Source organism: Sinocyclocheilus anshuiensis, unplaced genomic scaffold (genome assembly GCF_001515605.1).
Source record: "Sinocyclocheilus anshuiensis isolate Anshui unplaced genomic scaffold, SAMN03320099.WGS_v1.1 scaffold542, whole genome shotgun sequence".
NCBI lineage: Eukaryota > Metazoa > Chordata > Actinopteri > Cypriniformes > Cyprinidae > Sinocyclocheilus > Sinocyclocheilus anshuiensis.
This window is the reverse complement of record NW_015547685.1, coordinates 1,003,549-1,029,164: the sequence shown is the minus strand read 5'-3', so window position 1 is coordinate 1,029,164 and position 25,616 is coordinate 1,003,549. Positions and strand designations below refer to the sequence as shown.

Genomic DNA, 25,616 nt, shown 5'->3' with positions numbered 1-25,616 from the left:
TATATATGTATGTATGTATGTATGTATGTATAATGTATGTATGTATGTATATATATATATATATATATATATAGAATAGAGGCGGTAAAAAAGTAGCAAGAGCCAAAGGACCTTTAGGAAGTGTCTGTACAATAATTATGTTGTCCTGTAGATGGCGACATTGTTTGCAAAAACTCACCAGAGCTCTGTTATTCATGTAGGCTTATCTGTATATGTATTAGTTACCATGTCAATACTGATACATTTTCCTCATGTTTTTAGAAACAAATCAATAATTTATAAAGAAACAAAACAAAATAAATATGTTTTTATGCATAGATAACATGGAAAAATCTGTATTTTTTATTTAAACTGTGGTGGTAAATGTTTAATCATATATGTATGGGTTTATGTTATATTTATAATATAATATATGTAATGGGATTGCATGTTCCGATAATCATGGTAAATATGTTAAATAAGCAAAACTGGTTTATCATAACACACACACTATATGATATATTTTAATAATATATTGTACTTTTTATATGTAATGAGCTAGTGTGATGATTTAGCGAAGTGTAAGTGTGTGTGTGTGTGTGTGTGTGTGTGTTTGTGTGTGTGTGTGCGTGTTTGTGTGTGTGTGTGCGTGTTTGTGTGTGTGTGTGTGTGTGTTTGTGTGTTTTCTTTCATTGTTTTAAGCCAGTTGGGTCAGAAGTTAGGGATTCAGAACTAGGTAATGGGTCAGAGATTCTGTCAGGACCTGAGGATTTAAAACACACGAGAGGGCTGGAGTCCGATGTAATGCCTTTAACCTGTTATTCCTCCCTCCACATCCCCTCAGGCCATTGTTCTGCATTTTGACGACTGTAACCACAACACACTGCATGAGTCACAATTTGTGCTTTATTTTTATTAATACACACTCAGAGGACTGATGTACTTTTGAAAGTGTCCCATTCATGCTTTCATCACTACAGTAGAGATGCCAGGCTCCCTGTGCCTGGCAGGATGTCATTTCAGATAACTCTTAACTGTAGCTTTGCACTAAACCTGCTGACACATAAATGCAGGCAGTGGCACTCCAACAGTCCAAGATGTTTTTTGTTGTTGTTGTTACTGAGACAGACAGAAATGAGAAACGGAGATGCTGCCCAGCCTAGATGGCAAGACATTCTATGAAACTTTTCCAAATGTTTGTATGACATCTGACTATCATCATCGCATGTTTTTGTAATGTGGGCCAGCACGTCTCATGCACAGAATGCAGTGGATGAGCGTGTATGCTCAAATATCCTGCACGTGCAGAGAAGGAAGGTAAAAGTGAGACTATAGGTATGAACAAAAGCTGCAGAGAAAAATTCTTACTGGCATATTCTCTACCTCTTTCTATCTTTTTTTATACTTTTTTAGCCTCAGTGATAATCACATTTTAAAAATTACATTACAGTTACAATAAATTGCAGACTAATTAGACTTTTCTTTATACTGTGTGTATATATATATATATATATATATATATATATACAGTATCTCACAGAAGTGAGTACACCACTCACATTTTTGTAAATATTTTATTATATCTTTTCATGTGACAACAGTCAAGAAATGACACTTTGCTACAATGTAAAGTAGTGAGTGTACAGCTTGTATAACAGTGTAAATTTGCCGTCCCCTCAAAATAATTTTATTTTTTAGGGTTGTGGGACATACTTATTCTATTATAATAATAGCTGTGCTAGGTTCACTTAATAATGCAGCCCCTTTCTTCTCAAATAATAAGGTAATTTAAGGTAAAATCAATATTTCATGGCCTTTATTTTTTCGGTAAGAAGCTGTCATTATCGCAGAATAATAGCCGGTAATTATTGCAAATCAACCTTCTTCAGACTGACCGTATATTATCCATTGTTTGTTGTACCCCTGATGTCCACAGCCCAGTGTGTTTTGGGAAAACAGGAACCCACTTTCAGCTGTCACATTTCTTGAAGGGACTTGTTACCTCTAGATGTGACATGCCAGCTCAACTCTTAACCTGTAGACAGCTGACCCCTGACTCTCGTATTCTTTTGCTGTTCTCCGCCTGCCACCCTTCCACCAGATACCTGACCTCGCTGTCACAGCCTGTTATTGTTAAAGATCCTTTTTACCATCTGGAATGGCTGTGCACTAAACATTAGACTACACTCCCAAAACGTTGTTTTAAATCAACAGAATGGCAGAAGCTTAGCTAGCCGGGCTGCCGCGTAGTGCCACAGTATTGGTTTTTGTGTCAGAATGAATAGACAATGGAAAAATAAACATGGGTTAGATGCAAGACAAAGGGATGTGACTTTTGAACTACGCCTGTCAATGCTGTTCTGACAGCAGCTGTCAGTGGCTTGCTCACCTCCAGCAGAGAGGCAGTGCTCACCAACCTAACACCACCCCTCACCTACTTTTATTTGGAGACCTGGAAGCGTTCGGGTGGGCTTCAGTGTGGCCGCTCAGGCTCAGTGAAGCGTCGGACAGCTTGGTGTGAATGGAAGGGAGTGAAGCCCATGGCTGGCCCTAGAAGACCCGGGCTGCTGAATTCACTGGCCTGGAAAACAGTTTACCAGATGTTTTGAAGGTGTTAATTATAGCATATTCTGTCAGAGCTGGAGCAACGTAATGATGTCTCTTTCACCAGCTCAAGCACAATTAGGCATTCGAGGTTCTTTCTCGGCAACCTTGTCAGTGGTGGCAGAGAGGGTCTTAATTGTCAGGGTTACTCTCACCGTGTCCTCTAGCAAAAACTCGCAGTTTCTCCATTTTCCTCAGGCATATTTTAAAAGGTTAATCAGTTTTTCACAGCCTGTTTTTTTGTGAACATTACTGTAGCTCATATTTGGGTTTAAGGTTTTAAGCAAAATCAGTGGTTCTTAACCTAAAGGCCCCCGATGTGCAACATAAATTTTTCCCCTGGTATTTTTGGTGTAATGTTGATATAGTTGAAAACTAATTAAATTATTTAACAAAAATTGTTTTGTGATTCTATAAGATAGTGATTCTGTGTTAAAAAAAAGTTATTGAGGGGAAAAAGTCAGTTGAAATATCAACGTGTAACTCATCCCTCTAAATTTATGAAATGTGCACTAATGATATGTGTTTTGTCGTGGAGAGGTGTGATATTTTTTCAGTGTGATTGGACTTACAATTTTTACTTGGCAGATGATAAAATGTTTGTAGACAACCACCTATCAACCATGGTGAACACCACTGTAACCACCTGACACCAACACCTGACAGTAAGAGATGTTATAAAGAAAAAGGCCCCTCATTTAAAGTCACAATGTAATGGAATTTTTTTTTGTACATTGGGATGTACGTCTGAGTAAAATGGATTATTGGAAAATGATTGAAGAAGTCCGGCATATATCACTAGAGAGAAGTCTGATGTTTGACCAGAAGATCCAATTATGACATTCTGATTATAAAATAAGGTAAATAAAATTGAAATATATGAATGAATTAATAATTTACAATAAGATCAATAACATGCATTTAAAAAATAGATGGGGTGAATTTACATTTCATGCAAACTTTGAAAGTGAAATGTGTGAAAAATGTAAATGTTAAACTACTTTTTTTTCCTATCCAATGCAAATGACTTTTCAACGAGCGTGAACTGTTGTATTTGTTACAGTGATCCATCATGTAAACGTCTGGCTCAACTAATGCCGTGATTGGAAGGTGGGATTGCTTGTTTTATGAATAAGACAGGCCAGTAGATGTGTTTGGGAGACCAGTTTGTAAATAGTTATTTTTGAAATTTCATTTGATGCTGCCAGTGGTGAATAAATTATCCTTCACCTTTAGTTTAATCTTTTTGTAAATATATAAAGACTGACGAGATCAAACCTATAGCTGTTTGTTCTTAGTCTGTTTGTTTATTTCTTGACTACTAACAGTATTAGTGTTTTGCATGGCACGGAAAGCAAGTTAGCAAATAAACTTTTTCCCACCTTTTGTTTTGTCTGGTTTGAGAGTGTTTTGTCTTTTTCTTCTGGTGTGTGTAATTTGAAAAAACAAACAGCCTAGATGGAGCTTCATGAATAAAGGATACGCTGGTACAGGTGGGCTGCTGTGGGGGAAACGAAGGCTTGTCAAGCCCACCTCCAGTGTCAATCACGAAACGACAACATAAAGAGAACCAGAGCAAGAGTCTGTCTGCCAGCCGTGCTCCTAGAGGCGCTTCATGGTAGAGCTTGTCTTACTCTCAGGCTGGTGTTTCAGCTGCAGGCTCAACGGGGACAACAAAAAAGCAAGAAGTGTGACGGCAGGGCTGGGAGAGGATGAGGAAGAGTGAGAAGAAGAGTCGAGAGGTGCTCTCGGCCTTTAATCCACTTCAGTGGTACCACCTCTTCCAGCGCCGTGCCCCCGTTAGCGAGACAGCGCTTCACTCGCGCCTGGCAGACACGTCTCCGCTCCTCCGTGCCAGCCCCTGACAGGTGACAAAATCAAAAGGTCATGTCACTTCGAACTGGCAGCGTTTGTTGCCCTGCTGATTTCCCCTGTGCCACCATGGCTCGCAGGCGAGGTTGGAGGCGAGGCGGGGAGCAACTTTGGCAGCTCCTGAACTTCGTCTTTGTGAACTTTTGTACCCGTGATTTTGCTAACAACACTGCAGCACTGTGTGATTTTTGTCACAGCTGCTGCTGCCATTGTTGATGCAGGCTTGTCTCGGGAAGCCAGGGTTTTATTTACGGAACAGAAAGCCAGAGTGTTTTTATGGGTTATATATATATATATATATATATATATAGTGGTGTTTTATTGTATATATATATAAGCAAAATTAGTTTACACTATTTTATCATATATTTTAATAATATAATATATTAATAATACAATATCATTTTAATAAATTATAAATGTGTGTGTGTGTATATATATATATATATATATATATGTATATCATTTTATTTTTTAGGGTTGTGGGACATACTTATTCTATTATAATAATAGCTGTGCTAGGTTCACTTAATAATGCAGCCCCTTTCTTCTCAAATAATAAGGTAATTTAAGGTAAAATCAATATTTCATGGCCTTTATTTTTTCGGTAAGAAGCTGTCATTATCGCAGAATAATAGCCGGTAATTATTGCAAATCAACCTTCTTCAGACTGACCGTATATTATCCATTGTTTGTTGTACCCCTGATGTCCACAGCCCAGTGTGTTTTGGGAAAACAGAAACCCACTTTCAGCTGTCACATTTCTTGAAGGGACTTGTTACCTCTAGATGTGACATGCCAGCTCAACTCTTAACCTGTAGACAGCTGACCCCTGACTCTCGTATTCTTTTGCTGTTCTCCGCCTGCCACCCTTCCACCAGATACCTGACCTCGCTGTCACAGCCTGTTATTGTTAAAGATCCTTTTTACCATCTGGAATGGCTGTGCACTAAACATTAGACTACACTCCCAAAACGTTGTTTTAAATCAACAGAATGGCAGAAGCTTAGCTAGCCGGGCTGCCGCGTAGTGCCACAGTATTGGTTTTTGTGTCAGAATGAATAGACAATGGAAAAATAAACATGGGTTAGATGCAAGACAAAGGGATGTGACTTTTGAACTACGCCTGTCAATGCTGTTCTGACAGCAGCTGTCAGTGGCTTGCTCACCTCCAGCAGAGAGGCAGTGCTCACCAACCTAACACCACCCCTCACCTACTTTTATTTGGAGACCTGGAAGCGTTCGGGTGGGCTTCAGTGTGGCCGCTCAGGCTCAGTGAAGCGTCGGACAGCTTGGTGTGAATGGAAGGGAGTGAAGCCCATGGCTGGCCCTAGAAGACCCGGGCTGCTGAATTCACTGGCCTGGAAAACAGTTTACCAGATGTTTTGAAGGTGTTAATTATAGCATATTCTGTCAGAGCTGGAGCAACGTAATGATGTCTCTTTCACCAGCTCAAGCACAATTAGGCATTCGAGGTTCTTTCTCGGCAACCTTGTCAGTGGTGGCAGAGAGGGTCTTAATTGTCAGGGTTACTCTCACCGTGTCCTCTAGCAAAAACTCGCAGTTTCTCCATTTTCCTCAGGCATATTTTAAAAGGTTAATCAGTTTTTCACAGCCTGTTTTTTTGTGAACATTACTGTAGCTCATATTTGGGTTTAAGGTTTTAAGCAAAATCAGTGGTTCTTAACCTAAAGGCCCCCGATGTGCAACATAAATTTTTCCCCTGGTATTTTTGGTGTAATGTTGATATAGTTGAAAACTAATTAAATTATTTAACAAAAATTGTTTTGTGATTCTATAAGATAGTGATTCTGTGTTAAAAAAAAGTTATTGAGGGGAAAAAGTCAGTTGAAATATCAACGTGTAACTCATCCCTCTAAATTTATGAAATGTGCACTAATGATATGTGTTTTGTCGTGGAGAGGTGTGATATTTTTTCAGTGTGATTGGACTTACGATTTTTACTTGGCAGATGATAAAATGTTTGTAGACAACCACCTATCAACCATGGTGAACACCACTGTAACCACCTGACACCAACACCTGACAGTAAGAGATGTTATAAAGAAAAAGGCCCCTCATTTAAAGTCACAATGTAATGGAATTTTTTTTTGTACATTGGGATGTACGTCTGAGTAAAATGGATTATTGGAAAATGATTGAAGAAGTCCGGCATATATCACTAGAGAGAAGTCTGATGTTTGACCAGAAGATCCAATTATGACATTCTGATTATAAAATAAGGTAAATAAAATTGAAATATATGAATGAATTAATAATTTACAATAAGATCAATAACATGCATTTAAAAAATAGATGGGGTGAATTTACATTTCATGCAAACTTTGAAAGTGAAATGTGTGAAAAATGTAAATGTTAAACTACTTTTTTTTCCTATCCAATGCAAATGACTTTTCAACGAGCGTGAACTGTTGTATTTGTTACAGTGATCCATCATGTAAACGTCTGGCTCAACTAATGCCGTGATTGGAAGGTGGGATTGCTTGTTTTATGAATAAGACAGGCCAGTAGATGTGTTTGGGAGACCAGTTTGTAAATAGTTATTTTTGAAATTTCATTTGATGCTGCCAGTGGTGAATAAATTATCCTTCACCTTTAGTTTAATCTTTTTGTAAATATATAAAGACTGACGAGATCAAACCTATAGCTGTTTGTTCTTAGTCTGTTTGTTTATTTCTTGACTACTAACAGTATTAGTGTTTTGCATGGCACGGAAAGCAAGTTAGCAAATAAACTTTTTCCCACCTTTTGTTTTGTCTGGTTTGAGAGTGTTTTGTCTTTTTCTTCTGGTGTGTGTAATTTGAAAAAACAAACAGCCTAGATGGAGCTTCATGAATAAAGGATACGCTGGTACAGGTGGGCTGCTGTGGGGGAAACGAAGGCTTGTCAAGCCCACCTCCAGTGTCAATCACGAAACGACAACATAAAGAGAACCAGAGCAAGAGTCTGTCTGCCAGCCGTGCTCCTAGAGGCGCTTCATGGTAGAGCTTGTCTTACTCTCAGGCTGGTGTTTCAGCTGCAGGCTCAACGGGGACAACAAAAAAGCAAGAAGTGTGACGGCAGGGCTGGGAGAGGATGAGGAAGAGTGAGAAGAAGAGTCGAGAGGTGCTCTCGGCCTTTAATCCACTTCAGTGGTACCACCTCTTCCAGCGCCGTGCCCCCGTTAGCGAGACAGCGCTTCACTCGCGCCTGGCAGACACGTCTCCGCTCCTCCGTGCCAGCCCCTGACAGGTGACAAAATCAAAAGGTCATGTCACTTCGAACTGGCAGCGTTTGTTGCCCTGCTGATTTCCCCTGTGCCACCATGGCTCGCAGGCGAGGTTGGAGGCGAGGCGGGGAGCAACTTTGGCAGCTCCTGAACTTCGTCTTTGTGAACTTTTGTACCCGTGATTTTGCTAACAACACTGCAGCACTGTGTGATTTTTGTCACAGCTGCTGCTGCCATTGTTGATGCAGGCTTGTCTCGGGAAGCCAGGGTTTTATTTACGGAACAGAAAGCCAGAGTGTTTTTATGGGTCCTGTGGGTTCAGGGCTGCTGCGGATTACAGTAGAGCTCGAGCCGTGGGACTGACAACACCGTTGACTCCCGTGGCTTCTGGATACGCACGACCCTGGCGCGTCCTCTTGCCGGCCCATGTACCCCGTACAACTCAGCCCCAAAGAGATGTACTGGCTGCGCTGTCCCTCTCCCACACATCCCAGCAATTATTTTGCCCATTGTCCTCATATTTGAATTGTGACCACTTTTATTGAAACCTAATACTATGCCCAAACAGAACCGGCAGAGTTTCTCCGAGCACCAACAGTCGTACTCTTTGACTCGAGCCCCTGCAGAGGTCAGACCACAGTCAGCCAGTGCTGGCAAAAACTCAAGCCCTCCCTCTGACCAGCAGGGCTCTGACAGCCTGTGAAGAGGCTGTTTGGGCTCGATGTGCTCCGGCGAGAACCCTTATCAGCCTTCCAGGCCTGGGCTCTCCCGGGCCTCTGGTCCACACGCGGCATACAAAGCAGGGCCAGCCCCTGAGCAGCTGGAGACGCTAGAGATGTCTCACATTTCAAAGAAGAGCTTTAGGAGGGGAGAGCTCAAGAGCTGAGAGGCAGGGAAAAAAATGAAAGTGCATATCTTCATGTTGGATGGCTTGTCTAGCTAGGGCGTCTATTCCCAGCGCACCTGTCACGGGGAAGGTTAGAATTAAAAGCGCAGATAGCAGGGTTCTTCCTCCACTGATGGCAGAAGGCAAGAGAAAGTGCATTAACTTGCCAGGATGGATGTGACGGCGCTGGTCTGGAGATGGTGCCGCTGCTAACCGAAAGGCCAAACAATGGACTTAAAGTCTGGCTGTGATGCTATTTTAGTCTGAATTTTTGTCTGCAAGTGAGACATATTGACTGCCAAACTTTCGAGTTCATGCTACCGCGGGTTTTCTTGAAGTTCAACTTCCTCCAAGTTCCTTTACCCAGCGTATGACCTCTGGCTAACCCAGCGCCGGAGCAGCATCGCTCTTCTAGACGATCCGCGTGCTATTAGGCTAGTGCAAAACACCATCGCTAGTCTCCTCACAACACTGCTTGTATCTATCCTGAACCCTCCTTTTGTTTCTGCCGCAGGCTGCATTTACATAAGAGGCTTATATCAGCCATACACTCTCTCTTTTAGAGAAAACAAAGGAACAAAAGCTATTGTTTGCTAAGTAACAATTTTTGGATGTCACAAAAAACTGATGAAATGCATGGAGCCAGAAAAAAGAAAAATCATAAAAAAGAAGATGTATTCCTCCCCTGATAGCTTTTTGGTGTTTTCAGATGCCCGAGTTGTCGTATGTAAATAGCACACACATGACCTTGAAGCTTTGATGCGGGATTGACAGGAGGAACTACAAGAAGAGAAATAATGATCTGTGTCTTTTCAGTCCTCCGACAACAAAAACAGACATGTGACACACACTCCTCTGGGCTCCCGTAAGCCACTGAGGCCAAATATAATGTTTTCAGTTGACCGAGATAAACTCTTTATTTGTGTGCCAACATATTGTCTGATTATTTTGGTGTTTACAGTTCTGACTAACAAGCCAATGATATATGAATAATTAATGCTGCCAAATTACTAGCACACACAGGAAGGATTTTTTTTCTGTCTGAGAGTAAAACATATGTGGCATATTTTAGATTCTATAAACAACTCCTTCTATCAGCGATTGCAATTTCCCAAGAACAAATGAAAGTGGCTTGAATATTATTTAATGATTTGGTTTATTTTATCCCTTTCAGCACTGCAAAAATGTAAATAGTGATTGTCTGTACAAAACCCACGGCTATGATGTTATGTTTAGGTGGTTGCTGTTGCTACGGTCGTTGTGAGTGGTTGTGAGCATGTTGCTACTGCGGTTTCTTGAGTGTTGCTAGGTGGTTGCTAGGATGTTTATGAAGTGGTTGCTTACGAGTCTAAACTGGAAGAGCCCACCTCAAAGTCGCTGTGATATTTTGGTCTATAGATACAGTATGGCTGGGTGTAATAATTAATACTGTACATATTTTTGTATACGTATTTAAAAAAATGTATTTATAGTATAATATACTATTTGAGCACTCTGCTAGGTAAAAAAACTCTGATTATTCAGACAATAAAAAACTGCTTATTATATGAACAATAGAAATAGCCTGCAATTTTTCTAGACTGCTAAATGAAATCAATATTTAACTAAACATTAGTTGATTCCTTGCCTTCTATCTTGCTCTCAATATTCTCAGCATGACTCTTTTCATCATTTTTGCTGGTCTGTGTTCACATGTTCTTCTGGGAGAATCGAGTAGCCAGCAGCATTTCTTGAGGTCATGGGCATACGACTCTTTGTGTGCTTGAGTTAAGTATGAAAACCTGAAGGGGTTTTGAAGGGAACATTGTAGGCCTGGATCTGGTCCACTGAAGCACATAGTTAACGCTCTATGTCATCAGCCTCCCTTTGCCAAAAGCTCTATTGAGGTTTTAACCTTATGGACAAGAGCACACAACTGATGACTTTAGAGACTGAGGTCAGACTTGGAGGGTTTGCTTTCTATCCGAGGACTATGTGCTATCATTTGTTTTCACTTGAAGATGTGGAGATGTTCCGAAGTGTACATGTGAAATTGATTTTCTCTTTTTTTTTCTCTCTTCTTTTTTTCTGCTCTCTTTTGTTCTGCTCTTCACAATGCACATCAGCAAGCTGTGGAGGATTTGCTGGAGGACGAGGAGGAAGACTTTGACAGAGATGACAAGGTAATTATTGGTGCCACTCACAAACATGTATTGTAACAGATGTATATTTAATGCTCAAATGCTCTTCTCTAAAGTGAAATGTAATGAAAATGTAGTAGTTATTGTGTTTGACCTCACTCAAATACCAGTAGGTCATTGTTTTCTTGTGTATTTAACGCTTTCGGACACTTTTCATAGAGTCAAGGTCCAAAGCTAGTCAAAGCTGCAAGCGTCTGAAGTCTACAGAGTTGCAGTACATGTTTCCTTTCTACCCAGAATAAGGGGGAATCACATAGGCATAAATAAACTTGGCTTCAGAGTCTCTATGTTGAGCTTCTGATATTTCTCAAGGCCTTTGAAGTGCAATTAATAGCATTCTAATGACCGCAGGCCAAATGCCCCAGCAGCATTCACAAGGAAGCATTTTAATGGTTCTGAACAGACAGATTCATGTCATTGCCCGCCAAAATGCCAGCACTTATGTACTTTGTCTGGAAATGGGTCAATAAGAATGTCAACAAGCACATTTTTGAGCAGTGCGGACTCAAGATGAAAACATAACCTTTGACATCTTACTCACATTTCTCCTTAGTGGACTTTTAAAGAGCATGAAGTGTACGTACCGTGTGTGTATGTAGATGGTCTTGGGTATGTTGTCAAGGATCTGTTGTTCCTCCTGACAGAGTAGCTTCAGTTGAGAGGTTGGAAGGTTGAAAAGAGCTACTTGGGATTCTTTGTTTTAGGCTTTTCTTCTCTGATGTCCTCTCTCTGTCCTTTCTCCTTCTCTTTCTCCATTTGCACAGTCTTAGTTCGCATAGGTTTGCATAGTTTTGTTTTCTTCATAACTGGTTAGAATGATCTAAATAGTTTAAATTAGAGTTTGCATCAGTATTGTGGAGGCTATTTTGAATTATTAGACTAGGTTGGAAGGCACAACTTAGGACGAGAGCACTCGTGCACCCGGCGTGGAGGGAAGGTTCAGGCTATAAAACCTGATGAAAGTATGCGGGGTGGACCACCCAGCCACATCGCAGATCTCCTGCAATGGGACTCCTGACAGGAGAGCCCTAGAGGACGCCATGCCTCTAGTAGAGTGGGCCCTCTCTGATCGGCAGTGCTTCACAGTTCGCACAGGCAGCTCCCTGCGCTGCGCTCCCAAACAATAAACACACAGCTGATGTGTGTCCCCAACCGTTAAAAACCTCGGGCAGGGATGAACACACCGCTTAAACTGTCCACTCGCCATGATAATCTATATGCTTGTGACAAACAACACCAAATAAGACACACAATGACACAGAGCGCTTGCTGAAGAGCAAAAAGCTAACTCTGTTGTGTGCCGGCGTCCCTTTGTAGCTTCTGACTATGCCGTCACGTTACGTCATGACGCAACACCAATCAGGATTGGAATAGTTTCATTCATGCTTCAGATGTGCTACGCTGAGGGGGTTCCCCTAGTGTCGTTACCGACGCAGTGTGAGTTCCCTCGAGGGGGAACTACAGTTAGATCAAAAAGTTCAATGATAAAAGTACTAAAATGTAGTCAGTGTATATGTATATATTTTTTTTAGCGACAAGTTACACAAAAAAAATGTATTATTAAATGTCTATGAATTAAGAATTTTGTTGTGCCATAGTTAAAATCTGATTGCGTTATTCTCAATGCTTTTGTTAATGTGACATTTAGTACACAGATGTTTATTTGTCATTGTCAAGTACTGTTTTTTGAACAATATTTGTATGATTTGTTGGACGGTCAGTGTTGCGCTCTATTGCAACATTTATTTGGAGCAAAAACTAATTCGAATGACAGTATTGAATTGAAAACAATTGCAATATTTATTTATTTATGAACTAGAAAGCACACAATTAAATTAAAAGTAAAAATGTAGTGGTGAACAGAAGCATTTCAGTAAATATTTATATTGAAACAGTGAATCATTCATTGATCAATTATGTTTTTATTTGTAATAATTTATTTGTCAAATATTATGTATTTTGAACGGTTTCATTAAAATGAATCAGAATTACCAATGCTACAGACAACAGAGGCTTCACAAAAGCAATGTGATGAAAAATATCGCGATGCAGAATTTTGTCAGGCTACAACGCTAAGAGTTAGAAAAAGTGGCTTGTTATTTTAAAAGAAACACTATTTCGAGAATAAAATAACTGAAATACATACTTTCAGTTCCTCCTCAATAGTTTGCATTTTCCCCCCCATCTATGTCTTTACTTACTTCTACATGTCAATTTGTTGATGACCTCATACTCTCATTACCTCTTCTGTTTGTTCAAAAAGTAAAATACTGAGGTCACATCAGGGAAGGCCCACTTTTACTGGATGAAGGAGGGAAAAAATTTATAAATGTGCCAAGGCCTCATTTTAATTGAACCTGAAGCATATGTTGCAAGTGTGTGCAATATATCCCAGATGTTTAGGCCAGGCCTAGCTCTTCCTTAGTCTCCACTAGAAAGCTATTAGCCGGATAACTTTTGCTCCAGGGGCTAAATGGGGTATTACATGGCAGGCACCTGTTTTGCATTGGACTGGGGACCTCTTGCAGGCGTAGTATGAGCCAAAACATGTGTTCTTACTTAACAAACTGTTTTGTGATAGTTAAAAGTGTCTTTCTTCAGACTCACTGCAGATATTAGTCAATTACTCTTAATGAAAGTCCAAAGTGAAGGCTAATTGATGGAGACGGCTCAGTTGTTTTGCCCAAGTAGGCAATTGGTTCCAAAACAAGAAACAGGGAGGGAGAAAAAGAGAAGAAGATCAGGTGAAAGCAAAGTTAGTGCAAGTGGCACTGTAAAAGTGTTTTAAAACGGGGGATTTTTGCAGTGAAACTCATAATTTAAAGAAGTTTTTCCCTATTAAAACAGTAGTTTGCTACTCTGCCAGTTACTTACAAAAGCTAATTGCATTGAAATTGTTTATAGTTGTCATTTTACTTAAAAAAAAATCTACACAATAAAAATAAAAATCAACACCTTTTCCACTAAATTAACATTAGCAATGAACAACATTGAATACTTTTACTAAAACATTTAAATGAATGCCATTTTGTGTTACCTCAGATTTTAAGAGCATTGAAAAGTGGAATGCCTAAAGCACAGCCATGACCTCTTCAATATCCCAGCTTCTTCAAAGTGCAAACATTCAAGCTAGCAGGTCTTCAACATAAATTTGGGAAGAGCACGTTATTACATTAGATGATAGATTCTGAAGACATGCAGTTCTTTTTATAAAGTACACCAATATACAAGTTTTCCACGGTAAGAACAGAAATGAGAATGCAAATAGGATAAATTATGATTTCATATTACCCTCAAATGCTTTAGTTTTAGCCTGGCAAGCTACAGTTTCAAAGTACCTTTTCCAGCACTTTTTCTGACAATGAATTTTAGGGTTTAACACAATTTGGATGGCTTTATATGCAAAAGCATGCTGGGTACATCAACTGTGTGAGCCATATGCTTGCCACACACTTCTCCTTTTTTCTTTGCCAGGCTAGTGCCAGTGTGTGTGCATGTGAATGTGTACATGTGTGTGTTTACAGTGCTGAATAGCTCTCTGGAGAGCTCACCGACTCCACCAAATTCATCAGCAACCCCGGCAATAACAGCCAAAATATTTTAACACCTGCTCCGCCAAACACATGTAAACACACAGGCAGAATGGCAGGTAATTATCCAGGTGATAATTAATGTGCCTCACATTGTTAAACCTCTCTCAGATATGCTAGTGTGGAATTAAGGATTAGCATCGGGCTTGCTACGATAACGCACTATAATGCTCCGCTTGTGCCACAGCTGTCTCGCACTTGTGTGCACCCACTTTCCCAAAGAAAGTTTGCGAAGGTTTTGTATTTTCATTACCGTTTTTTTTTTATGCAGCTATTCCTCACCTGTCATAAAACAGATGCTGGAGGACCCAGTCTTTCTTGCTCTAATAATATTTTGAGATGAACTGTGGTGTTGTTTTTAATGGAATAATTCACTTTTTACTCACATTTACTCAACCTCATGTCATTACAAACCTGCAGGACTTCCTTTCTTCTGTGAAACCCAAAAGGAGAAATTTTGAACAATGCGCTGGTCACTCTTTTCTATGCGATGGATTTTTAGCTTTAAAAAGATGCCTAAGCACCATAAAAGTGGTTCAGATGACTCATTTGCTATAGTCCAAGTCTTCTAAAGCAATACACAAAGACCAAAAATTAAGTCATCGTTCACCGATAAACTATTATGATCAGTCAGTGAGTTGAACACAAGAACCAAATCAGTCTGATTTGTGAATGAATCATTCACAAAGATTTTGTTAACTGGATCAACAAATTATTTGAAAAGATTTTACTCAAAAGAGCGATTCATCCACAAATCAGACATAACTACTACAGTACTTTCAGGAATGTCAGTGATCAACATATATTTCAATGTGTTTCTTTCACAAGCACATTGTATGACTTCAAAAGACTTGGAATATAGTGCAAAAGTTGTATGGACCACTTTTATGGTGCTGTTTTGTTTCTTTGAAGATTAAAAGCTCCAGTTAGCATTAATTTTAGCTGCATGGAAAAAAAAGTAGCCTGGACATTTTCACAAAACATCTCATTTTGTCTTCCATAGAAGAAAGTAATGACATGAGAGTGAGTAAATTATTATTTATTTATTTTTTTTAATGTATTTTCAGCAACATGCATTTTTTTTTTTTTGCGCACATGCTAATTGATGGTACGGCTATTTTTGTGACGCCATTAGAACCAGTGTTGTGCGGACATGTGTCCGGAGTGGAGTACGGAGGGATATTCAGCGCTAGTGCTCCGTCTGAGAAGCAGCCAGTATGATAGCGCCAGTGTCTCCAGGGAGCGAAAGAGAGAGGGTGAAAGAGTGCTGAGATTAGGAGTATACGCATGGCTGGGCACTGGAGTAATGGTCCTACACATACACACACACAGCCCGAGGAGGAGCCGCCCCAGATAAGATACACACTGCAATCATGTCATGCTCACAGGCTTACCACATCTCACGCACGCCTCCTTACATGCCCAACAGCTGTTAGGAAGTGTGTGTGATTGTGCTGCCTGCTCGACTGCATATTAAAGATGGCATGTAACCGAATGCTGTACGTCTTATAAATAAACAAGCATTCAATATGAATGTGAAGCAAAACAGTGACAGAATAAGAGAAAAAACAAGATATTTTTTGTTGTCAAAGGCTTGTTGGATTCCATGAAAGTCTCAGTTTTGTGAATTAATTAAAGTTAAATGTAGCTTTTAGGCTAAATAAACTACGCAAATATGCAAATGCAGACACTTGGCCGACACTGTCAAGCACGCAGACAAACTGTGGTGGTAGGAAACCTCAGAACTCAAGGGGGCGATGAAGTTAACTTTAAATATCTGTGCCATAGGATAAGTGTTATGCGATTATAGTTCAGGTAGCTAACTACACTGAACAAAATTATAAAATCAACACTTTTGTTTTTGCCCCCATTTTTCATGAGCTGAACTCAAAGATCTAAGACTTTTTCTATGTACACAAAAGGCCTATTTCTCTCAAATATTGTTCACAAATCTGTCTAAATCTGTGTTAGTGAGCACTTCTCCTTTGCCGAGATAATCCATCCACCTCACAGGTGTGGCATATCAAGATGCTGATTAGACAGCATGATTATTGCACAGGTGTGCCTTAGGCTGGCCACAATAAAAGGCCACTCTAAAATGTGCATTGAAGAGGAGTGGACCAACATTCCACAGGCCACAATCAACAACCTGATCAACTCTATGCGAAGGAGATGTGTTGCACTGTGTGAGGCAAATGGTGGTCACACCAGATACTGACTGGTTTTCGGACCCCCCGGACCCCCCAATACAGTAAAACTGCACATTTTAGAGTGGCCTTTTATTGTGGCCAGCCTAAGGCACACCTGTGCAATAATCATGCTGTCTTATCAGCATCTTGATATGCCACACCTGTGAGGTGGATGGATTATCTCGGCAAAGGAGAAGTGCTCACTAACACAGATTTAGACAGATTTGTGAACAATATCTGAGAGAAATACAGTAGGCCTTTTGTGTACATAGAAAAAGTCTTAGATCTTTGAGTTCAGCTCATGAAAAATGGGGGCAAAAACAAGTGTCGCGTTTATAATTTTGTTCAGTATATAAACACATCAACAGTTGAAGGGCATGTGTATTACCATTCAAAAGTTTTGGGTCAAACTGTTTTTTTTTTTTGTTGTCTTTTTAAAGACTCTTTTGCTCACCAAGGCTGCGTTTATTTGATCAAAAAATGCAGTGAAAACAGTAATATTTTGAAATATTATTTTTATTAATTAAAAAATGTTTTCTATTTTTATATATTTTAAAATGTAATTTATTCCTGTGATGGCAAAGCTGAATTTTCAGAAGGCATTATTCCAGTCTTCAGTGTCACATGATCCTTCAGAATTTAATATGCATTTCTTAACAAAACGACTAACATTTCTTATTATCAATACTGAAAACAGTTGTGCTGTTAAATATTTTTTGAATGAATGAATGAATGGATTTTACTCACCCCTAACTTTTGAATGGTAGTGCACTATTGTGTTGAAAGGTTTGGGAGAAATTTACCGGATTCATGTTACATCAAGCTTTTCAGCTGTCATTGTTCAAACACTCCACAGATTGCATAACTGATATATAGTGAATAAACTAAAGATTAAACTGAAAAAAAAAATTCACAATAAAATATTTTTGACTTTAACTGTAAACTGATTACCAACTACTATTGTTAACTGCAAGTAAATGCAGTTACTCGTATTTTGTACTTTTAATTGTAACGTTGTTATATGTACAGTATTCTGACACTCCCTGAAACTGTGTACTCTCTAAACTGTTGATCTGCCATGACAGTTGTTGACCTTAAAGAGAAAACTGGCCATGTAAGACAGTCTATGTTAATTCCAGCTATCCAAGCGCACATAGGAATGCAGATCTACTGTATTACTGTATATAGTTCATTTATTTATAGTGTTAAAAATAAACAATGTACTGTGAGCAAAATAATAAATAGTCTAGAGAATAAAGAATAAAAGTCTTCTGTGTAAAAGGAAAAAAAAATTTGCAAAAGAAATACAAATATCTCCTGTTTCTCTCTTTCTCTCTCTTTGGACTTGGCCTTATTTTAAGAGTTTAGCCTACTCTTACCTACTCTCTCCACCACACCACTGCCACTTTAGCAGGGAGAAACATAAGCTAACCTCTCTGCACTGTGAAACGCTGACAATCTGATCCCGGTTCATGCACATTTATGTCCGCTAGAATCTAGCATTACAAGCAAGCCTTATCTGTAGATAACACACGGAGGATTAAACCCAGCCGAGCAGAGGCAGGGGGTTGATCTTGGCGATAGCTACATGGCGGTATGTAATTGGACTAAAGAGTGTGCTAGGGATTATTTTTATTACTTTGAAAAACTGAGACTGAAAACTTGGGGCTATTGAGCTTGTGATATGCGATGCGTATCCTCAGGTAGCGTGGCTTTCTTCAGTGCTAAGGAGAATACAGAGAGAAAGAGAGAATGTTTGTGCTTCTCCGGCTCCTTTTCTTCTCAGCACCTCTAAAAGATGAAAAGCTTCATGCTGTAAAAGATGCTTTTGACATTTTTCCTTGGCTTTTTTCCCTTCTTCTTATTTAGGGGAGAGATGCTCCTAGGAACTGCATTTTAATCATGTTTGGCTAATAAAGAGAGATTAGAAAATTCTTTACACACACTCAGGGCATTGTCTTGTTGTGTAAAATAGCTTAATTGTTTGATTTCTCTGTTTTGCCTTTATATCAGGTGGATTTTTTTTCTCTCTCAAGGTTCCTAAGCCATCTTAGTAGCCACCAATGTTTTTTTTTTTTGTCTAATTATTTTCGTTTTGTAGCCCTGCTTTAAAAAGATCTCAATTTATTCTGGTCCACAAGGTGCCGGGCTCAGTCCCCTCCCAGGATGGCCGGCTGCCGGAAAGCCATATCCTTGCGGATATTTTGGCTTCCTGGCACTTTGAGTGGATACGCGTGATGGTGGTAAGTGCGGTCCGTATGTTCCCCGTGTCTCACTTTTATGGCTCATTGTCTGTCACGCCAAGCAGGGTTGTGTGTCGCTCCCTTTCATTTCTCACTTTGTTCTCAGTTATCACTTTACCTTCTTTATCTTGAAGAAATCGCCTGGTGCTTAGTTATTTGTCTGAATCTGCAATAGCTGAAAACTTCCTACACTTCATAAAATGGGTTGTTCGGTGGGTGCTAATGCTAGGTCATCTAAGTACAGCAAGATGCTTGGTTGAAAGTAGTTTTGAAAGTAGTCTTTTGGGGCTGGGTTTTCTCCATATTGTTTTGGCCTAAACATAGCGGTGTGCTTTACTAACCATGTGTCTACAAGCATTCAAGGTGCTCTGGGGCCTACATGTTTGTGCTGTCACTAACCTCTTTCAAACCAGCCACAAGCCCAACATGGCTTACTCGATGAGAAACTGATTTGTAGCTCGGCTCACGAAGAAGAAACACCGAACCTGTGCTGTGTAAACAAGGAAAGCAGCTTCCAAGAAGAGGGTTTATGAATGAATTATGAGGGTGTATTGATGTTTGTCTCTGAAGTGGAGGAATGCCATTGCCATTTATATCCTTTTGAGAAGTGCATTCCTCAAGGAAACTTTTGAAACTGAGAACGTCTACATGCACTCACTATAGATGGCATCTCAGCACATTCATAAGTAATAGAGAACTGGGTGTCATTTTGAACTGTCTAGTGTAATGGGAAACTAAATTTAAGAGTTAAATTGTTAAAAGCCATGGTCAGTGTTGGGGGTAACGCATTACAAGTAACGTGAGTTACGTAATCAGATTACTTTTTTCAAGTAACGAGTAAAGTAACGCATTACTTTTTAATTTACAAGAGAATATCTGAGTTACTTTTTCAAATAAGTAACGCAAGTTACTTTTTTTTTCCAATTTATTGATTGACAGCTCTCCTGTCCCCATGTTGAGAGAAATCACAAGATGTTACTGTTCTGACCTTCGATGATCCAGTTCAACCGTACTAATAAGCAAAAATGTCTCTAGATAATCATTTGTGTGTTTTTTTTTTTTATTGCTGAAGTGTGTTGAAATTTCTTCTTCTGCATTCTACTGTACGGACGTAAATTTACTTTCCCTTCAACCTAAGGCTTATTCATTTCACTATTGGTGTGAAAAGGCTTTTATATTTGCCAAAAATAGATCTTTTTTATTTTAAAAACAAACAAGCAAGCCCTGTCCAGATTTAAAAAGTAATGCAAAAGTAACGTAACGCATTACTTTCCATAAAAAGTAACTAAGTAACGTAATTAGTTACTTTTTTATGGAGTAACACAATATTGTAATGCATTACTTTTAAAAGTAACTTTCCCCAACACTGGCCATGGTACCTTCTAGGGATGGGTCATGATGGTTACCTAGTCCAACAACCAATTAGTTGATTAGTTATCCAGATTTTAAACAATATGTATTAGATTTTTTTTATTTTTTTTTTAGAAGCAATGCATTAATTAGGATGCTGACAGCTTAAAGGAATAGTTATGTTAAATAAATGAATTAATTCTGTCATGATTTGCTCAGCCCATCTCGTTCCTAACCTATTTTATTTTATTTTAATATATATTTAATAAATATTTTTTATACGTTTATTTTTTATGTTTTTTATTTAATTTAATTTAAAAAAATATGTATTTCTGGTGTTTATGGCAGAGAATTGACAGGAAGCAAAGTGGAAGAGAGGGGGGTGAGATTGGGAAAGGACCACGAGCTGGGACTCAAACTTGGGTTGCTGAAACCGCATGTCCATGCACTGCCCACAAGGTCATAGTCTCTAACAAAGATTATATTTTAAAGAATGTTGAAACAACTGTTTTGTATATCTTTTGCCCCTAAGAAATGTCTGAATGCAGTCATGTGAACTCAGGACAAGCCTAATTATACAGCATGTTTGTTGTTGAACATCTACTGTCCAGTCCACTTTGAAAATGTGTGGTTTTGCACATCCATAGTGGCTATATTGGTTTGCCTGTTGGTGCCCAGCTTGATGTTCCCCAGTTTGACGACCTCATTTTTGCGAGATGGAGAGGGCAGGGGCGAATCCAGTGCAGCGGCGGGTGGAGCTAATTGTGCTCCATTCATCATCAGGTGGCATCCAGGGACCCAGAGAGGACAGGGCAAGGAGAGCAGGGGGAACGCAAGTGATCTGAGGTGAGGAGGGAGGGGGGTTGCTCCAGGGGTGAGGGGCATCATCAGAGAGGCTGGAGAACAGGGGCAACTATCAGGTTGACTTTGGGGCTGATGGAGTGCCTTGCCCGCTGGGTGCGGAGGCCTGGGGAGTAATGGCGAAGGTGAACCCGGCTCTCCAGCGGATCCATTAGAGCCTAATGCTGTTGTTTTTAGCAGGGAGCAGTGGGAAGCAGAGGTCGGACATAAAATAAAGCTTATTCTCCCTGTTTATGGTGTTATTCATCTGCACGTCATGGCACAGGGATGTACTGGAAGCGCAGGACAATGGGGTGCTGGTGTGGAAGCAGTTACAGTACAGTGTTTTTTTTTGGGGTTCCTTAAAACTGAGGGCGCTCACCATAACTAAAACCTTTCTTTTGTGTCTGAGAGACAGAGAGAGCTATCATTGGAAAGGTCGAAATAGAGGTTTGCTATATATCTTTAACTTGAATGAAGAGTGCAGCATATCTCTTTAATTGCTACTATGGAGGACAATGTTTTGCATAATCTCCACATGGATTAATTAGCTACAGTAAACTAGCACCTTTATCTTGTGTAGTCCCTGATGACAAAAACAGCTTTGATTGCATGAATTTCCAGAGGCTGGTTGATCAAGTCTTGCTAGTTTAGCCAAGAAGCCTGGACAGACCATTTTCAGAAGGTGTGGAATGTTTGATTTGATTGAGTTGTTTTGAATTGTCCAGTCCTGTTCCTGGAGGTTCAACATCCTGCAGAGTTCAGCTCCAACCTGCCCCACTGGCAACACACCTGCTTGGAAGGTTCTAGAAATCCTGAAGACCTTGATTAGCTGATTCAGGTGTGTTATTTTGGGTTGGACCTGAACCTTGCAGAAAGATGGCCCTCCAGGAGCAAGATTGGATGCCCCTGCCATAAACAGTAAGAATTTCTTTTTAATTTGATTTATAAAATGCTTGAAACCTGCCTTATTAGAACCCAAACACTCAAAATGCACCATTCTGAACAGAATGATGTTTAGTACCTGCTGAAGAGTCACAATGACTGTTGTTAGACCTTGGCCCAGAATTCTGTCTCCAGAGGGAATACCATAGTGAGGGCGTATGGATCTCCTGAGAATAGCTCAATAGATTTTTTGCTGCCTCTGTGGTCACATGCTGTTGCGTGGCATTCAGCATCACACCTATTTTTGGAGCTTCACTAGAGGTTTGAGGGAAGGAGGAACCTAGGGATTGGGGAGGTGAGGATAGTGCCTCTGAACTTCTGTCACACTCCCAGATGTTTTCACATATTTTATGTGTATGTGTGTGTGTGTAAAATTCTTGTTTTGTTGTGATGTTATATTACAGTTGTTTTGTTAAATTATCCCGCAAATTGTCTGGGCCGTAATGCTGTGCTAAAAACACATGCCTGTGACATGTTGAGTCTCTGATAAGAACACTGGTTCTAATCTGGTCTGCAACATTTCCCTAATATATATATATATATATATATATATATATATATGTCAAGTGTTGAATTAAACTAGATTCTTTTATAGGAAAATCAAAGAGAAAGGTCCCAAACAGCTCTCAGAATACTCCTTAAAGAGTAAATTACAAATTTTCTTGATGTTGTATTTGAGGTTGTGTCAAAAGATTTTTTTTTGTTTATATTTACTCCTTAAAAACGGTAATGCGAATGGTTTTCCTTTTGATGTGAAATACTTTTTGGCTTCCAGTATTTGGAATAGCAGTTATTGGGATGAAGCAGGCAGTCAGGGGAGTTTCCATTTAGTCTGACACACACCTCAAATCTAATTAAACTGCAATTTTAATTAACCTCCCAAAGTGCTCAGACTCGAAGACGAGGAACAATTTCATTGACAAGCCTTTCCCTGTACGTCTCTTCCCCCGTCCCATTCATTATAAATAAAGTGCTAATGAACTACTTTTGGAAAATTAATGCACATGTCTATTTAAAGAAGTTGTTTTTCGTTTCATGTTTCACTGATAAGAGGTGGGCTCACGTCTGTCTGAGGGGACTTCTCTTGGCTTTATTTGCCGTAAGAGGTGTGGAACTCTTTTCCTTGGTGATATCGCTCCCTACTTCTGCCCGTCTGGGTCAGTGCGCCTTTGGCTCGAAATGAGAGAAGACAAACAAATAATGTATCCAGGGAGAGGCCTGGCCCGGGTGAAATGATTTAATTTTCATCTTGATCTCGATCTTATCTGCCTCCTTTGTTCCCCTCACCTTTAGTGCTGCGTAGATCAAAGAATCTTGTTTTCTCTCCCTCTGAACATGCCGAGAGAAGGGCGTGGGTGTGGATTAGGCCCAGCTGGGGGTCCGTCCTCTTGCATTGGGGCTCTGGCTTTGGTGTAAATGAAGTTTGGCGCCCCTGGGACATCGTTCCCCTTCCTGCTGTCGTTAACAAACAAGATATGCCCTCTACGAAGTGTCTGTCCTGTTCTGTGCCAACCTCATCAGTCTCCTGCTATGCTGGGTGCCCATTGCAAGGTAGTGAGAGCCTCCTGATGGGACGGTAAGGTGTGAATAGCCTGATGTTGGGAACTGGCTAGAATGGACTTGCCTCTGCTTGCCTGCAGCACTAGCAGCCCTAAGGAGTTTGGTAATGGGGTTGCGCTAGGGGGTCCCGGACAGCTGCACTCAGTCCTACACACTGTTTAATGATAACACTGTTCAAGATGGGAGAGTCTGTTCATTTACTTGCCAGCCATTGATGTCACAAAGCTTATTTAACTTTTAGTGTAATTGAGGTGTTATTTGATTATTCAGGTAATCAGTTTTCACATTAAGAATGACACTTTAAAATTGAGAACAATGCTTTAAAGATCTTGGAGACATGGCCTTGTGGTTAAAGGATTGTTTAGAGGCTGTCAACAGCATCTGTGGCATTTAAGGTGCAGATTTAATCTCTGATTGCTTTAAAGATTAAAAGCCATCAGTTTGGACAATCAAACAAAATCAGGTCTACAGTAATGCATATGGAGCAAGGAAATCTCTTTTTATTAAAGCACTTCTCTTCACTTATTTCTAATCCAAAATCGTTATTTCTTATTCAAATCGTTGAAGATATGATTAAGATACTAAAGTACTGTGTTTACTATATATATATATAAACATTTACCTACACATATATACAGTATATATATATATATATATATATATATATATATACAGTACATGCAGTAGTTTAAATATCTACTATGATTGAAATGGAATATTGATATTGAAATATTAATATCACAAATTATAATATTGATTATATTGTTACTATTTTTAAATATTTCATGTCATTCTGATGTTCCAGTAATATTTTCCATATATATCTACACATATATAGTATATATATATATATATATATATATATATATATATATACAGTACATGCAGTAGTTTAAATATCTACTATGATTGAAATGGAATATTGATATTGAAATATTAATATCACAAATTATAATATTGATTATATTGTTACTATTTTTAAATATTTCATGTCATTCTGATGTTCCAGTAATATTTTCATTTTGATATTATTTTATTTTTTAATTACATTACTTTTATTAGCAAAGATATTCAGGAGCTGATAATGCATGATATTTGAAATAAACATGTAGTTTTAAAAATATATTTGAAAATGTTTTGAAATAATTGTGAAGATGTGTGCACTCTTTCTTTATCATGGACACCCCTGTAACTCATTGAGCCTTAAAAATTTTGTTTGTAGAACTGTAGTTTAAAATCAATGCACGTGTAAACGTGTGGTTGTACTGAAATTGTAATGCACAGTGGCCTGCAGCAGTGCTGATATTCAGTAGAGCAGGACACTCTTGCTAGTGTGATATCGCATTATTCAAACTCTATATATGTTGACATTGTGCATTTAGAAGAGTTCAGATTAGGCTGCACTGTTGGAAGACACTTTAAACAGAACTGATTTTTGACTAAATATCAATTTCCCCCACCCGCTGACATCAAGTGTGCCTCCCACTGTGCCGATGTGTGTCCGCATACGTGAGGAAGAGGACCTGAGGTAATAGAAAGCCCATGTGTCACTTCAGCGGGCCACAGCTCAGCCAGGATCCACAGCAGGCTCTTCTGCAGCAGGTTGCTCCTTGGCTCGCAGCGGTGTGAGCGTGTTTATGTGTGTGTGAGAGAAGTGCAGAGGAGCAGTGAAAACAAGCCTCTCCCCAGGCTAGTGTTATTCCAACCTCCTGCCTTCCTCAATCCACTTTTGAAGGCAGGAAATCAGAGTTAGCTCATGGTTTGAGGGCCATGTGGTAATGGTTTAGACTGTAGAGACCCATGACCTGCATGTCCACCCTCGCTCGCTCGCTCGTACACGCACACACAGATACCTTGTCCCTCAAAGTCTTCTTTTCTCATATAGTGCCCAATACAGTGGAGAGCATGTTGGACTTTTGTTACGGTTGATAACGCAAACCAGATGGGAGTCAGGACAGGGGAGTCTTGTTAAATATTTGCTAAGAAAAATAACCCTGGGACATGGTCTAATTATATCTATTTGTCTTGTGTGGCTTTTTGGGAAGGCGATGTGGTTATGCAGGCCATATTGGGCTTCATTTTTCAAATGTGGGATCCAGTACAAAGTTTGGGAGATGGATGGGATACTCTGTGTGTGTGTGTGTGTGTG

The 25,616-nt window shown here is 39.5% G+C and overlaps 1 protein-coding gene across 2 annotated transcripts in view; it reads left to right on the top strand.

Moving 5' to 3' along the window:
- The window catches only part of LOC107703246 (multiple C2 and transmembrane domain-containing protein 1-like), a 181,445-nt gene that overhangs the window by 141,105 nt on the left and 14,724 nt on the right, over window positions 1–25,616 (top strand). The window contains exons 17-18 of one of the 2 annotated variants that reach the window (XM_016505794.1): window positions 10,676–10,732; window positions 18,671–18,772. In XM_016505794.1, the coding sequence (XP_016361280.1) occupies window positions 10,676–10,732; window positions 18,671–18,772 (159 nt within the window). The remainder of the gene's footprint in view (window positions 1–10,675; window positions 10,733–18,670; window positions 18,773–25,616) is intronic. The other variant, XM_016505795.1, reaches the window with a different exon arrangement.